The following is a 15,114-nucleotide window of genomic DNA, read 5'->3' as shown; positions in this document are numbered from 1 at the left end:
GTAGCAGATAGGACAAAGTGGAAAAAGTGTGTTTCGATAGGACAAAGTGGAAAAAGTCACTATCTGCTACCATTTCGAATGATGAGGCTGTAAATAGTACATCATCCTCCATCAGCCTGCACCACAAAAGATGGAGGATGATGTACTATTTACAGCCTCATCTATATATGATTTGGTTTCACGTTCCAACACAAATGCATGCCAATTGACACATTTATGATGTAAGAATATAGAATTTTACAGTGTTCAGCAGTTATATAAAAGTGATAAAGCCCTTGAAGCCAGTGTTTGGAGGATATATTGGCACGGGTGTTAGGAATTGTGAACAACTGAGTTTAAATGTATTTGGCTAAGGTGTATGTAAACTTCCGACTTCAACTGTAGTCCCGACACAAATCTAGGGATGCTACCCAAGCCGGCTGGTCGTTCGTTCAATCGATTCGGTTGCTAGAGACGTGACCCAGTCGTTCGTTCTAAATGTTCCATTGACATACTAGCTGGCAACGTTCTTAACTTCTCTAGGATAGGGGGCAGCATTTTCACGTTTGGATGAAAAGCGTGCCCAGAGTAAACTGCCTCCTACTCAGTCCCAGATGCTAATATATGCATATTATTATTAGTATTGGATATGAAGTTTCTAAAACTGTTTGAATCATGTCTGTGACTATAACAGAACTTATTTGGCAGGCAAAACCCAGAGGACAAACCATTCCAATCAGTTTTTTGTTGTTGAGGTCACTCTCTTTTCAATGGGTTTCATTGGGAATCCAGATTTCTAAGGGACCTTCCTGCAGTTCCTATCGCTTCCACTGGATGTCAACAGTGGAATAATAATTTTATAAGCCATAAAATGCGCATTCTTCCTATTTCAACTCAGCACTACAACAAGCACTGCAGCAGTAATGAATGAGTAGGAAAGTATATGGATGGGTTCTGACTCCTGAACTTGAAATATTGAGTGCCATAGTCTGATTTCTAAACCAGAAGTTAATGGTTATCTGTAGGAGGAATCACATGGTTGCAGGCACTGATAAGGTTGGAGAGATGTGGTTAAGTTAAGAATGGGGGCCGAGGTCAGGTCACATTAAGGGAGAAGGAACAGTTTATTGTTCGCATGGCTTAACTTCCTGCCTAGCAATAAAGTTCGAGAGAAGGAGGATACTTCACCTAAATTGGGGTATATATATATACACTTGTGCTGGTGGCAATATGTCTTTGTCTGTTCAGCTGTTCGAGCCTTCGGGTGAACAAACTTGGTTTGAGCTTTACTAATCGTCTGTGAGTTTTACTCGGTTAATTTAAAACCTAACATTATCTATAGGCTTGCGTTGTTATTATTATTAGCGGCTTGGGTCTTTTTAATATTGAGGAATATTTAACTTTCTCTGTTCATAGGAGTAACAACATGAATTTGTGCATGAGGCAGAAATAATACGGTGCGACTCAAGTTTCACCATCAGCTGGAAGACGGTGTCCCTTTTTGGTCAGTGTCAGTGGAGGAAAGGAAGAGTGGAAGGATGTTGAGAGGCGGATCCTCAGTCTGCTGCTCTCTCCCTCTGCTGAGACTGACCATCAGATGCAGGCACCATCAGCCCAGTAAAATACAATTTAAAAGCAAATTATTTAAATGTATACTCACTCAGCTGTGCCTCACAAGTAAAACAACAACGGATCCATTACCGGTGTGATCATATAGCCTACCTTTAATTTTTAAATATATATTTTTTTAAATGGCCCAAACAACAATGCATTGGGCAGGGCAATTCAAGCAAAGCCAATATGCGGTGATAAAGTATTGGGCATATAGCTTACTACACAAACCTCATTGCTACGGTACGGTTTTTAATTGGTCATGTTAAAAAAAATCTGAGTAGTAGATCTCGGCTTGCATTTTGACTAAGAAAGTGATCTTGAAAAGTTTGGTGACCAATGTTCTAGAGTTTTCCCTGTTAACACTATCCAAGTTACCCTTTGCTGTAGCAATTATGATCGAATCAACGCAATATTAGCCACTTTCAATGCAACATACAGGAACAAAACTAACTAACTAGATTTTGTTTTAGGCACAACACATTGGAGTAAGCATGCATTAGCACGCACGACTCCGCCTGTACTCTACACAGACCGGTGAACTGGACTTTGTTTACAGAATGAGCAGTCGTGAGTAGATGCACTTGTTTTGAGATCAAAGCGAGAGCTGCATGTAGCCAGGTGTGCACATTTTGTTCATATCCTTTGCTAGTTAGTAAGTTACAAGCCCAGTTAAATATAATTTGTAGTCAGCAATAGGGGAGTGATTGCTTCCTACAAGAGCACAAAACATGTACATTTCTAGACTTTGAAAAGCGAGTCAGTTAAAAAGCTTTTTTTTTTTGCTTAAAGGGGAGGTGTTCTATTTTGAGACAGGCTTGAATAAGCTAAGTAGCCAATAGGCAAAGGGTAGCATAATTTGTCTGATTCTCTGTGCTAATGATATGCGAATAATAGTATATTTTATTTTGTAAAGTGGTTTCATGCACGAAACAGCACAACAACATTTTGCCTACTTGGTCAATGTTAAAACTTTAACATAAAGTGGGTATAACCTCAGTGTTCACAATAAACGTGCTCTGGAAGTTGCACTGAATTTTCACAACGTTCAAGTTTGCACTCAGCAGACCTGACATTTGCTCAATGACAAAACAAATTAGAGGGAACATTGGTGGTAGGAGCCAAGGGAACTGGTTTGTGTCAAGAACTGCAGCTCTGATGCGTTTTTCACGCTAAAATGTCTCCCGTGTGTATCAATAATAGTCCAGCACCCAAAGGACATCCAGCTAACTTGAAACAACTGTGGGACGCATTGGAGTTAATTTGGCCAGCATCCGTGTGGAACGCTTTCGACACCTTATTGAGTCCATGCCCTGACGAATTGAGGCTATTCTGAGGGCAAAGGGGGGTGCAACTCAATATTAGGTGTTCCTAATGTTTGGTATACTCAGTGTAGTTTGATATCTGCTGAACACCGAAATTCTATATTTTTACCTCAAATGTATCAATTTGGCACCAATTTATGTTAGAAGGTAAAACCAAATGATATATGAATGTGGCTTCAAGCAGAGAGACAGACAATACTGTATCAGTTGACAAGTCACGTCGAAAAGGTGATCTTGTACAATGTTGGATGCGGCAGAAATGGCATACCACACCATGCTACGTTTTTAGTCGCCAACTGCTTTACAATACCCTTATTCCTGATGATTTGTCCTACGTATGTAATGTCTAAAGATAATGAAACCTGCCATTGATTACAAATGATCAAATAAATAGTTTTCTGTCAAGAACTGTATGAAAATGATATTTACCATCTACTATTCTTTCTATTAAGGACTTCAAAAAGAACAGTTTTGAAATGTGTATCTTGTATTTTTTGCTATTGGATTAAATGGAAGTTAACATGACTAAAATGGTAAGCCTATTATATCTGATGTATTGGTGACTAAATGAAAATGTTCTCATGGTATTTCACGGAAAACATACATTTTCATGAATGACTCAAGGGTGAAAGCACAATCAAAGGTTCTGACCATAAAGATAGGGAGCATTACAAGTGTTATCAGTTTAGAAATTGGTACTTAAGAATTTTGAAAATATACTACTTAAAACTGAAAAGGCGCACAAAATAAATTATTGAAAAAACTAACAAATGACAAGAAAATCATATCAAAAGTAATGTGAATATTGCACAAAGATAAAACATTTTGCTAAAAGTATTATTATATTATTGATCAATTGACTATGACTTTTTAAATCATCCAGTATTGCTATCTGCAGCATTAGCTCCAGGTAAATGCTGCAATTCTTCAGCCATTCCTGGACCTGTGACCAAAACTGAGCTACATATGGACAGTGTCGTTTTGCGTGTCAATTCATAACCCATCTGCCATGGAATCGAACATTTCTTCCCAACTATTTTGGAATCTATATGGCACATCTGTCCATTTTTTGGTCCTTAAATGAAACTGGTATATTTTTATTCATCACAATTTTCTTTAACCAATTTTGGTCTTTAATGCAGGGCCGACAGACAAGTTCCTTACTTTTCCCCCTTCCACGCGCCTCTTCCATTTTTGTGGTAATGCTGCAATTACTTGGTTGTAATTTTGGGTAGAGCATACATTTCCATATATTTGTGTTAGCTCCATGGGTGACATAACTCCACCAGTCCTATTTATGATATAATTTACAAAGATTATAACTTTTATTTAAATGTATTTTTATTGAAAAATAAAGTTTTTTATCAATTAGTATACTTGAGTTTAATCACAATATTGGTTGTATTATTTCTTCTGTCTTTTCTGGTGGATTAAACTGAAATTGCAACCAACTTTCTATGGTTTGTTAAAAAAAATAACTATATTTTGGAGATAATTTTGTTTTCAAATAACCGAAAGTGAGCGGCTGTAATCTGAAAATGGAAAAAGGCCATTCTTGAACATCGGATGAGACATTCTTACTAATTTGCAAGAGAACCAGATTGGTTTAAGTATAACTTTTGTATGACTGACGCCTTTAGTGAGAGGTCTAATGCATTAATATTTAATCATTTCTGCACTCCGAATTCATATTCATTACATAAATAGGCCCTTTTAATTTAGTCTGTCTTGCCATTCCCAAAAAATAGAATATTTTTTGCTCATATAATTTAAAAAACAGGTTGCTAGGTGTAGGCAAAACCATAAGCAAATAGGTAAACTGTGATGTGACTAAAGAGTTAAATCAGGCAGAATTTTCCACAAATAGACAGCTATTTTCCTTTCCATGGCAGACAGATCTTATCTAGTTTTGCTAATTTTCTATTAAAATGTATTGGAGTGAGATCATTTCTTTCTTTCGGGATATGTATACCGAGTACGTCCACATCCCCGTCAGACAATTTTATTGGTAAACTACACGGTAATGTAAAAGTTGTCTTTTCTTGTGATCGAATACATAATATAGTACACTTATCACAATTTGGTTTTAATCCAGAGATGTTCGAAAAAGTATCTAGATCGTCTATGAGGATGTGGAGGGATTCCACACACTCTGAGTTCGTGAAAATGTTGTGTGTGTTACCTGTGCGATACGGTGGTGCTGCAGGTTGATGACTCTGGACACAGCCATTTGAATGCTGCCAAACACCGCCACCACCTCCAGGATCTTATCGTCAAAGGACGGCGCTGTGAACGTCTGCAGGGAAGAGGACATGTCATTTTTTACATAAACCGACGGTACAAAACATTAGGAACACCTTCCAATTATTGAGTTACACACCCTTTTGCCCTCAGAAGAGCCTCAATTCGTGAACTCTACAAGGCCCATGTTGACTCCAATGCTTCCCATAGTTGTGTCAAGTTGGCTGGATGTCCTTTGGGTGGTGGACCATTCTTGATACACACAGGAAACTTTTGAGTGTTCTTGACACACTCAAACCGGTGTGCCTGGCACCTGCTACCCTACCCCACTCAAAGGCACTTAAATATTTTGTCTTGGACATTCACCCTCTGAATGGCACACATACACAATCCATGTCTCAAGGCTTAAAAATATATCTCCCCCTTCATCTACACTGACTGAAGTGGATTTTTCACCTGGATTCACCTGGTCAGTCGGTGTCATAGAAAGAGCAGGTGTTTCATATGTTTTGTAGACTCGGTGTATATGCCAAATATATTGTGCAGAGCTGTGGTCGAGTGGCAACACTCCTCGGCACATGTCACATATACAGTATTCACACCCCTTGACCTATTCAAAATGTTGTTGTGTTACAGCCTGAATACATGGAATTATGTTTTTAGACATTTATTCAAATTAATAAAAACTAAAAGCTGAAATGTCTTGAGTCAATAAGTATTCAAACCCTTTGTTATGGCAAGCCTAAATAAGTGCACACTGTGTGCAATAATAGTGTATAACATGAATGACTACCTCATCTCTGTACCCCACACATACAATAATCTGTTAGGTCCCTCAGTCGACCAGTGAATTTCAAACAAAGATTAAATTACAAAGACCAGGGAGGTTTTCCAATGCCTCACAAAGAAGAGCACTTACTGGTAGGTGGGTAAATGTAAAAAATCTGTGAGCAGTTTCCGTCCTCTCCGGCAACTGAGTTAGGAAGGACGCCTGTATCTTTGTAGTAACTGGGTGTATTGATACATACTCCAAAGTGTAATTAACAACTTCACCATACTCAAAGGGATATTCAATGTCTGGTTTTCGTACTTTACACATCTACCAATAGGTGCCCTTCTTTGTGAGGCATTGGAAAACCTCCCTGATATTTGCGGTTAAATCTGTTTGGTCCTTTGCCATATTTGACTTGGTAAGCAAATTTTTACTCTTGAACTTATTCTGGCTTGCCATAACAAAAGGGGTTGAATACTTATTGACTCAGACATGTGGTTTTTTCCCCAAATTAATTTGTAAACATTTTGAAAAACATAATTCCACTTATATTATGGGGTATTGTCTGTAGGCCAGTAAAAAAAAAAAATCTAAATTGAATTGATTTTAAATTCAGGCTGTAACACAAAAATAAATAAAGTCAGGGGGTGTGAACATACTGTGCCTTCGGAAAGTATTCAGACCTCGACTTTTTCTACATTTTGTAATGTTACAGCCTTAGTCTAAAATGGATTAAATAAAACAATTTCCTCAGCAATCTACACACAATATCCCATAATGACGAAGCGAAAACAGTGTTTTTAAAATGTTTGCAACTTTATTAAACACCAAAGACAGAAAAACCTTATTCACACCATTTGCTATGAGACTCGAAATTGAGCTCAGGTGCATCCTGTTTCCATTGACCATCCTTGAGATGTTTCTACAACTTGATTAGAGTCCACCTGTGGTAAATTCAATTGATTGGACACGATTTGGAAAGGCACATACCTGTCTATATACAGTGCATGCCAGAGCAAAAACCAAGCCATGAGGTCGAAGGAGTTGTCCGTAGAGCTCCGAGAAAGGATTGTGTCGAGGAACAGATCTGGGGAAGGCTACCAAAACCTTTCTGCAGCATTGAAGGTCCCTAAGAACACAGTGGTCTCCATCATTATTAAATGGAAGAAGTTTGGAACCACCAAGACTCTTCCAAGAGCTGGCCGCCCGGCCAAACTGAGCAATCGAGTGAGAAGGGCCTTGGTCAGGGAGGTGACCAAAAACCCAATGGTCACTCTGACAGAGCTCTAGAGTTCCTCTGTGGAGATGGGACAACCTTCCAGAAGGACAACCATCTCTGCAGCACTACACCAATTAGGCCTTTATGGTAGAGTGGCCAGACGAAAGCCACTCCGCAGTAAAAGACACAACAGCCCGCTTGGAGTTTGTCAAAAGGCACCCAAAGGACTCTCAGACCATGAGAAACAAGATTCTCTGGTCTGATGAAACCAAGATTGAACTCTTTGGCCTGAATGCCAAGTATCACATCTGGAGGAAACGTGGCACCATCTCTACGGTGAAGCATGATGGTGGCAGCATGATGCTGTGGGGATGTTTTTCAGTGGCAGGGACTGGGAGACTAGACAGGATCGAGGCAAAGATGAACGGAGCAAAGTAGAGAGATCCTTAATCAAAACCTGCTCTTGAGCGCTCTGGACCTCAGACTGGGGCGAAGGTTCACCTTCCAACAGGACAACGACCCTAACCACACAGCCAAGACAAGTCTCTGAATTATCTTGAGTGGCCCAGCCAGAGCCCGGACTTGAACCCAATCAAACATCTCTGGAGAGACCTGAAAATAGCTGTGCAGCGACACTCTCCATCCAACCTGACAGAGCTTGAGAGGATCTGCAAGCTTGTAGCATCATACCCAAGAAGACTTGAGGCTGTAATCACTGCCAAAGGTGCTTCAACAAAGTGCTGAGTAAAGGGTCTGATTACTTATATAACTTTGACATTTTCGTTTTTAAATGTTTAATAAATTAGCAAAAATGTCTAAAAAACATTTTTTGCTTTGTCATAATGGGGTATTGTGTGTAGATTGATGATAGGGAAAAACATTTCAATACATTTTAGAATAAGTGTGTAACTTAACAAAATGTGGAAAAAGTCAAGGGGTCTCAAAACTTTCCGAATGCACTGTACACACTGAGTGTACAAAACGTTAGGAACACCTTCCTAATATTGAGTTACACTCCCTTTTGCCGTCAGAACAGCCTCAATTTGTCAGGGCATGAACTCTACAAGGTGTCGAAAGCATTCCACAGGGATGCTGGCCCATGTTGACTCCAATGCTTCCCATAGTTGTGTCAAGTTGGCTGGATGTCCTTTGGGTGGTGGACCATTCATGAAACAGTTGAGAGTGAAAAACCCAGCAGCATTGCAGTTCTTGAGACACTCAAACTTGTGCGCCTGGCACCTACTACCATACCCCGTTCAAAGGCACTTTAATCTTTTGTCATGCCCATTTATAATTATTATGAATCCCCATTATGCTGCCACAGCAAAATTAATGCAGTTTATACAATTTTAAAAACATTACAATACATTCACAACACACTGTGTGCCCTCAGGCCCCTACTCCACCACTACCACATATCTATAGTACTAAATCCCTATTTGGTAGGAAGTTTACATTCACTTAGACAGATTTACAGACAGATTATTTAACTTATAATTCACTGTATCACAATTCCAGTGGGTCAGAAGTTTACATACACTAAGTTGGCTGTGCCTTTAAACAGCTTGGAAAATTCCAGAAAATTATGTCATGGTTTTAGAAGATTCTGATAGGCTAATTTACATAATTTGAGTCAATTGGAGGTGTACCTGTGGATGTATTTCAAGGCCTACCTTCAAACTCAGTGCCTCTTTGCTTGACATCATGGGAAAATCAAAAGAAATCAGCCAAGACCTCAGAAAAAAAAGTCTGGTTCATTCTTGTGAGCAATTTCCAAACGCCTGAAGGTACCACGTTCATCTGTACAAACAATAGTACGCAAGTATAAACACCATGGGACCAGGCAGCCGTCATACCGCTCAGGAAGGAGACGCGTTCTGTCTCCTAGAGATGAACGTACTTTGGTGCGAAAAATGCAAATCAATCCCAGAACAACAGCAAAGGACCTTGTGAAGATGCTGGAGGAAACAGGTACAAAAGTATCTATATCCACAGTAAAACGAGTCCTATATCGACATAACCTAAAAGGCCGCTTAGCAAGGAAGAAGCCACTGCTCCAAAACAGCCATAAAAAAGCCAAACTACGGTTTGCAACTGCACATTTGGACAAAGATCGTACTTTTTGGAGAAATGTCCTCTGGTCTGATGAAACAAAAATAGAGCTGTTTGGCCATAATGACCTTCGTTATGTTTGGAGGAAAAAGGGGGAGGCTTGCAAGCCGAAGAACAACATCCCAAACATGAAGCACGGGGGTGGCAGCATCATGTTGTGGAGGTGCTTTGCTGCAGGAGGGACTGATGCACTTCACAAAATAGATGGCATCATGAGGCAGGAAAATGATGTAGATATATTGAAGCAACATCTCAAGACATCAGTCAAGATGTTAAAGCTTGGTCGCAAATGGGTCTTCCAAATGGACAATGACCCCAAACATACTTCCAAAGTTGTTGCAAAATGGCTTAAGGACAACAAAGTCAAGGTATTGGAGTGGCCATCACAAAGCCCTGACCTCAATCCTATTGAATATTTGTGGGCAGAACTGAAAAAGCGTGAGTGAGCAAGGAGGCCTACAAACCTAACTCAGTTACACCAGCTCTGTCAGGAGGAATGGGCCAAAATCCACCCAACTTATTGTGGGAAGCTTGTGGAAGGCTACCCGAAATGTTTGATCCAAGTTAAACAATTTAAAGGCAATGCTACCAAATACTAATTGAGTGTATGTAAACTTCTGACCCACTGGGAATGTGATGAAAGAAATAAAAGCTGAAATAAATAATTCTCTCTACTATTATTCTGACATTTCACATTCTTAAAATAACGTGGTGATCCTAACTGACCTAAGACAGGGAATTTTTACTAGTATTAAATGTCAGGAATTGTGAAAAACTGAGTTTAAATGTATTTGGCTAATGTGTATGTAATCTTCCGACTTCAACTGCATCTACAGTACTAAATCCATGTGTATGTAACGGGCGTATGTTATTGTTATTCTGTGTGTGTGTGTGTGTGTGTGTGTGTGTGTGTGTGTGTGTGTGTGTGTGTGTGTGTGTGTGTGTGTGTGTGTGTCTGTGGGTGCGTGTCAATGTTTGTGTTGCTTCGCAGTCCCGATGTTTTAATCTGTTTTTTAAATCTAATTTTACTGCTTGCGTCAGTAACTTGATGTGGAATAGAGTTCCATGTAGTCATGGCTCTATGTAGTACTGTGTGCCTCCCATAGTCTGTTCTGGACTTGTGGACTGTGAAGAGACCTCGTCTTGTGGGGTATGCATGGGTGTCCGAGCTGTGTGCCAGTAGTTTAGACAGACAGCTTGGTGCATTCAACATGTCAATACCACTCATAAATAAAAGTAGTGATGAAGTCAATCTCTTCTCCACTTTCAGCCAGGAGAGATTGACATGCATATTATTAATATTAGCTCTCTGTGTACATCCAAGGGCCAGCCGTCCTACTCTGTTCTGAACCAATTGCAATTTTCCTAAGTCCTTTTTTTGTGGCACCTGAACACACGACTGAACAGTAGTCTAGGGCCTGTAGGACATGCCTTGTTGATAGTGTTGTTAAGGCAGAGCATTGCTTTATTATAGACAGACTTCTCCCCGTCTTAGCTACTACTGCATCAATATGTTTTGAACCCTCTGAATGGCATACATACACAATCCATGTCTCAAGGCTTATTTTTTTAACCCATCTCCTCCCCTTCATCTATTTAACAAGTGACGTCAATACGGGATCATAACCTTCACCTGGATTCACCTGGTCAGTCTATGTCATGGAAAGAGCATGTTTTATACACTCATATCTCATACGTGGTTAGTCACACATGAACACAACGCTGACTGGGGGAGGGGGGGGGGGGGGGGGGTCGATGTGAAATGGGTTAGATTTGTGCTGGGGGTATTCTGGTTTTGTAAAGGGAAGGGGATAAATAATAATAATAATTATTATAAAAATATTACTAATACATGCGATTTACATAACAAAGACCCAAAGAGGCTTAATAACATTCAAAACAAAAATGTGGAGGAAACATGTGAGCACTGTTACAATGTCATGTAATCTTTATGTGTTAGAGTTATTAAAAAAATATCCAGCTGCCTATGGAGTCATATTGTACTTATGCAACAACAACACAAAGAGAGGTGACACTTACATCATCCTCTTTGGTCCCGCCCCAGAAGTTGGTGCCGCCTGCATAGCTTGGGATGTTCAGGACAGCTATGCCCTGCAGGCTGGGGAGGGGGATAGGCCTCCCGTCGCACTACACACACACACACACACACACACATTATCATACGGTAACAGAACAAAACTGTCTGCATATGTTCGGTTACAAACTCCCACAACCACAATAACACCGCCAGACATGAATTGAAAAGTCTAAAAACGGATATGCCAATCCCAGATTGCCCCACGGGGTTAGGGTCAGGGTAAGAGTTATGGTATGACAGTCAAGTCTCTTTAGTGTATGGCACACTGAGGCGCATGACACAGATTAAATAGTATATGACGTTCATCATTGTCCGTTTTTGTCTGTTGAAATTTTAACGCATCTCTGCTTTTGTTGACGGATGAGTTGCGCGCGTACAAAGGCGAATATATTGTTCTTTGTTGGACAAGTTTTTTTGTTGGACAATTTCAACTAATCTCCATTGTCATTCATCCAGCAACGGATGACACCCATTGAAAAACCATTGGCTCCACCCGGAATATTCAGACAAAATCTCAATGTGGCCGTACCCTTAGTTGCACCAACTTGGCTACTGTTGTGTTTTCTTACCTCCAACAATACCTTCTGCTCTAGGTTCTTGTAGGTGCGATGCAGCAGCTCCTTGGTGCCCAGAACCCCGTACCACATCATGTTTTTGGTGCGACTCCTGAACACAGACCGAACCACAAATTAACACAGTGACCGAGCCACAACAAACACACACACACACAAAGAAATGTACTTTATGTTCAACAAACAAAGGTTAGGCTCTTTGTGGAGAGCAGTAGCACAGAAATGAAAGACAATGCTACTCTAAAGTACAAAACACACCGCTGCCACTCACTGCATTTAGCCGTTGGTCTTTGCGGTGTGTCTGAGCTATAAACAGTCTCTCCAGGATTTGGGGTGTTCCAAAAATGCTTGATTTTGCTGCGGCAATACAGACATTTCGCGAAGATTTTTGTCCAAATAATCACGAAAATTGGGACTCATTTCCTACAATTCTGAGCATTTTGCCTTGGCTAACACTGTGTTCTTATGCTCAAACATTATAAGAAAATCAAAGTGGGCCCCAATCGGTGTGCCCTTCTTGCCCGGTCGGCCAAGACAAAAATACTCCTGAATGAATCGTTTTTTGAATTTGAGATGATCCCCGACTGTCTAGGTTTTAATTAGGTGATTGTTATTTCAATTATCTTTTCTACATACTTTATATGTAATTGTTGTCGTACAAGTTTACACTGAAAGCGTTTTTCCAATCCCAAAAGTTCATTTCTAAACTGTTTGGTTTATTTTACAGTTTTACACTGACCCAGACTAGACCCCATGAGACCCAGACCCAATCTATCAAGACCCAGACCCTGTGTATTGAGACCATGACCAGACCAACACTGTATTTATGCGGTCTCAAGACAAAGACCACGAGATCAGACTCCATCTCTGCTTATCACCCTATCCAGTACTGGGTGTATCTGGTTTAGCTAGCAGACAAGAGGCTCTGCCTCGTTCCTCAGTTACCTGCACTTCTCGGGATGCTCGTCCCGCTTATTGTTGAAGTCCAGTGAGATCTTAGCATCCAGGCCGATCCCAAAGTAGTTGTTCATCACGCATTTCTCAGTGTAGCAGTCACTGAAACCAAACACAGTACAAGGTCACTCACAACTCTGGTGCAAAAGGTAGATGATGATGATGAGGTTGGGCTTAAAGGGACAGTTCACTTCAAACGCATGGGGAAAGCAGAAACATGGAAAGAGGAAGGCAAAACTCATTTTTAATACACCACTAGCTAGTTCAATCCATTTCCACTAGCATTGCTCCATGCCCCAAAGACGCTGGTCAGGAGATTCTTGACGTTGTTTAATAACCAGCTAAAAACCGACAAAGCGGTTTGGATGAAATGACGACACCAAAAGGTAAGTTGGAAAATAATCTACAACCTAAAAAGTTAACTAAACCTTTAAGGGAAGGAGGAGAAAGACTGAAACGTGGACACTCACAAGGTCTCTGGGTCGCAGCTGAAGGAGTCAGCGTTGACCAGCAGTCTGCTGATGACTGAACTGCTGGAGAGGGAGCCAGAGATACCAGCCCTGAGACCTGAACACACACATATTTAACACATACTGAACACTGACAGATAAATGAGCACAGAGAGAGCAAAATTATATCACAGGAGTATAAAGTGTAATATTGTTAAAAGCAGGTGTTAATTATTTTCGGAGCTGAGCGACTAACCATAATGTCAGCTATTTTTCGTTTTTTAAACAACTAATTATCCAACGTTGGTTCAATTATTTGAATTCAATTTTCTGTGAGTTCAATGAGCTCAATGTGAGTTTCTCTAGAGATGAATCAGATCATGCCAAAACTGTGCGTTGTCGTTGGGAGCTGTAGTGTCCTACAGGCCAATGTTCTACATAATAACTGTATTTTAAGAATGTGAAATGTCAGAATAATAGTAGAGAGAATGATTTATTTCAGCTTTTATTTTTTTCATCACATTCCCAGTGGGTCAGAAGTTTACAAACACTCAATTAGTATTTGGTAGCATTGTCTTGAAATTGTTTAACTTGGGTCAAACGTTTCGGGAAGCCTTCCACAAGCTTCCCACAATAAGTTGGGTGAACTTTGGCCCATTCCTCCTGACAGAGCTGGTGTAACTGAGTCAGGCTTGTAGGCCTCCTTGCTTGCACACGCTTTTTCAGTTCTGCCCACAAATTTTCTATGGGATTGAGGTCAGGGCTTTGTGATGGCCACTCCAATACCTTGACTTTGTGTCCTTAAGCCATTTTGCCACAACTTTGGAAGTATGTTTGGGGTCATTGTCCATTTGGAAGACCCATTTGCGACCAAGCTTTAACTTCCTGACTGATGTCTTGAGATGTTGCTTCAATATATCCACATAATTTTCTTTCCTCATGATGCCGTCTATTTTGTGAAGTGCACCAGTCCCTCCAGTCCCCCCCGTTCTTCACGGTTGGGATGGTGTTCTTTGGCTTGCAAGCCTACCCTTTTTCCTCCAAACATAACGATGGTCATTATTGCCAAACAGTTCTATTTTTGTTTCATCAGACCAGAAGATATTTCTCCAAAAAGTACGATCTTTGTCCCCATGTGCTGTTGCACATGGCTTTTTTATGGCGGTTTTGGAGTAGTGGCTTCTTCCTTGCTGTGCGGCCTTCCAGGTTATGTCGATATAGGACTAGTTTGACTGTGGATATAGATACTTTCGTACCGGTTTCCTCCAGCATCTTCACAAGGTCCTTTGCTGTTGTTCTGGGATTGATTTGCACTTTTCGCACCAAAGTACGTTCATCTCCAGGAGACAGAACGCGTCTATCTTCCTGAGCGGTATGACGGCTGCGTGGTCCCATGGTGTTTATACTTGCATACTATTGTTTGTATAGATGAACGTGGTACCGTCAGGCATTTGGAAATTGCTCCCAAGGATGAACCAAAACCAGACTATTTTTTGGTCTTGGCTGATTTCTTTTGATTTTCCCATGATGTCAAGCAAAGAGGCACTGAGTTTGAAGGTAGGCCTTGAAATACATCCACAGGTACACCTCCAAGTGACTCAAATTATGTCAATTAGCCTATCAGAACTTCTGAAGCCATGCCATCATTTTCTGAAATGTTCCAAGCTGTTTAAAGGCACAGTCAACTTAGTGTATGTAAACTTCTGACCCACTGGAATTGTGATACAGTGAATTATAAGTTAAATAATCGGTCTGTAAACAATTGTTGGAAAAATTACTTTT

General features: G+C 40.4%; 1 protein-coding gene across 1 annotated transcript in view; it reads right to left on the bottom strand.

Moving 5' to 3' along the window:
• The window catches only part of LOC120028844 (diacylglycerol kinase delta-like), an 84,926-nt gene that overhangs the window by 14,272 nt on the left and 55,540 nt on the right, over positions 1-15,114 (bottom strand). Inside the window, exons 18-22 of the mRNA XM_038974089.1 lie at positions 13,354-13,450; positions 12,875-12,985; positions 11,927-12,023; positions 11,300-11,407; positions 5,098-5,211 (exon numbers count right to left, since the gene is read on the bottom strand). Of these exons, the coding sequence (XP_038830017.1) occupies positions 5,098-5,211; positions 11,300-11,407; positions 11,927-12,023; positions 12,875-12,985; positions 13,354-13,450 (527 nt within the window). The remainder of the gene's footprint in view (positions 1-5,097; positions 5,212-11,299; positions 11,408-11,926; positions 12,024-12,874; positions 12,986-13,353; positions 13,451-15,114) is intronic.

The sequence above is a fragment of the Salvelinus namaycush genome, chromosome 34 (genome assembly GCF_016432855.1).
Source record: "Salvelinus namaycush isolate Seneca chromosome 34, SaNama_1.0, whole genome shotgun sequence".
In the NCBI taxonomy this organism is placed as follows: Eukaryota; Metazoa; Chordata; class Actinopteri; order Salmoniformes; family Salmonidae; genus Salvelinus; species Salvelinus namaycush.
Note: the sequence above shows the minus strand (reverse complement) of the source record. Positions and strands in the feature narration are given on the sequence as shown.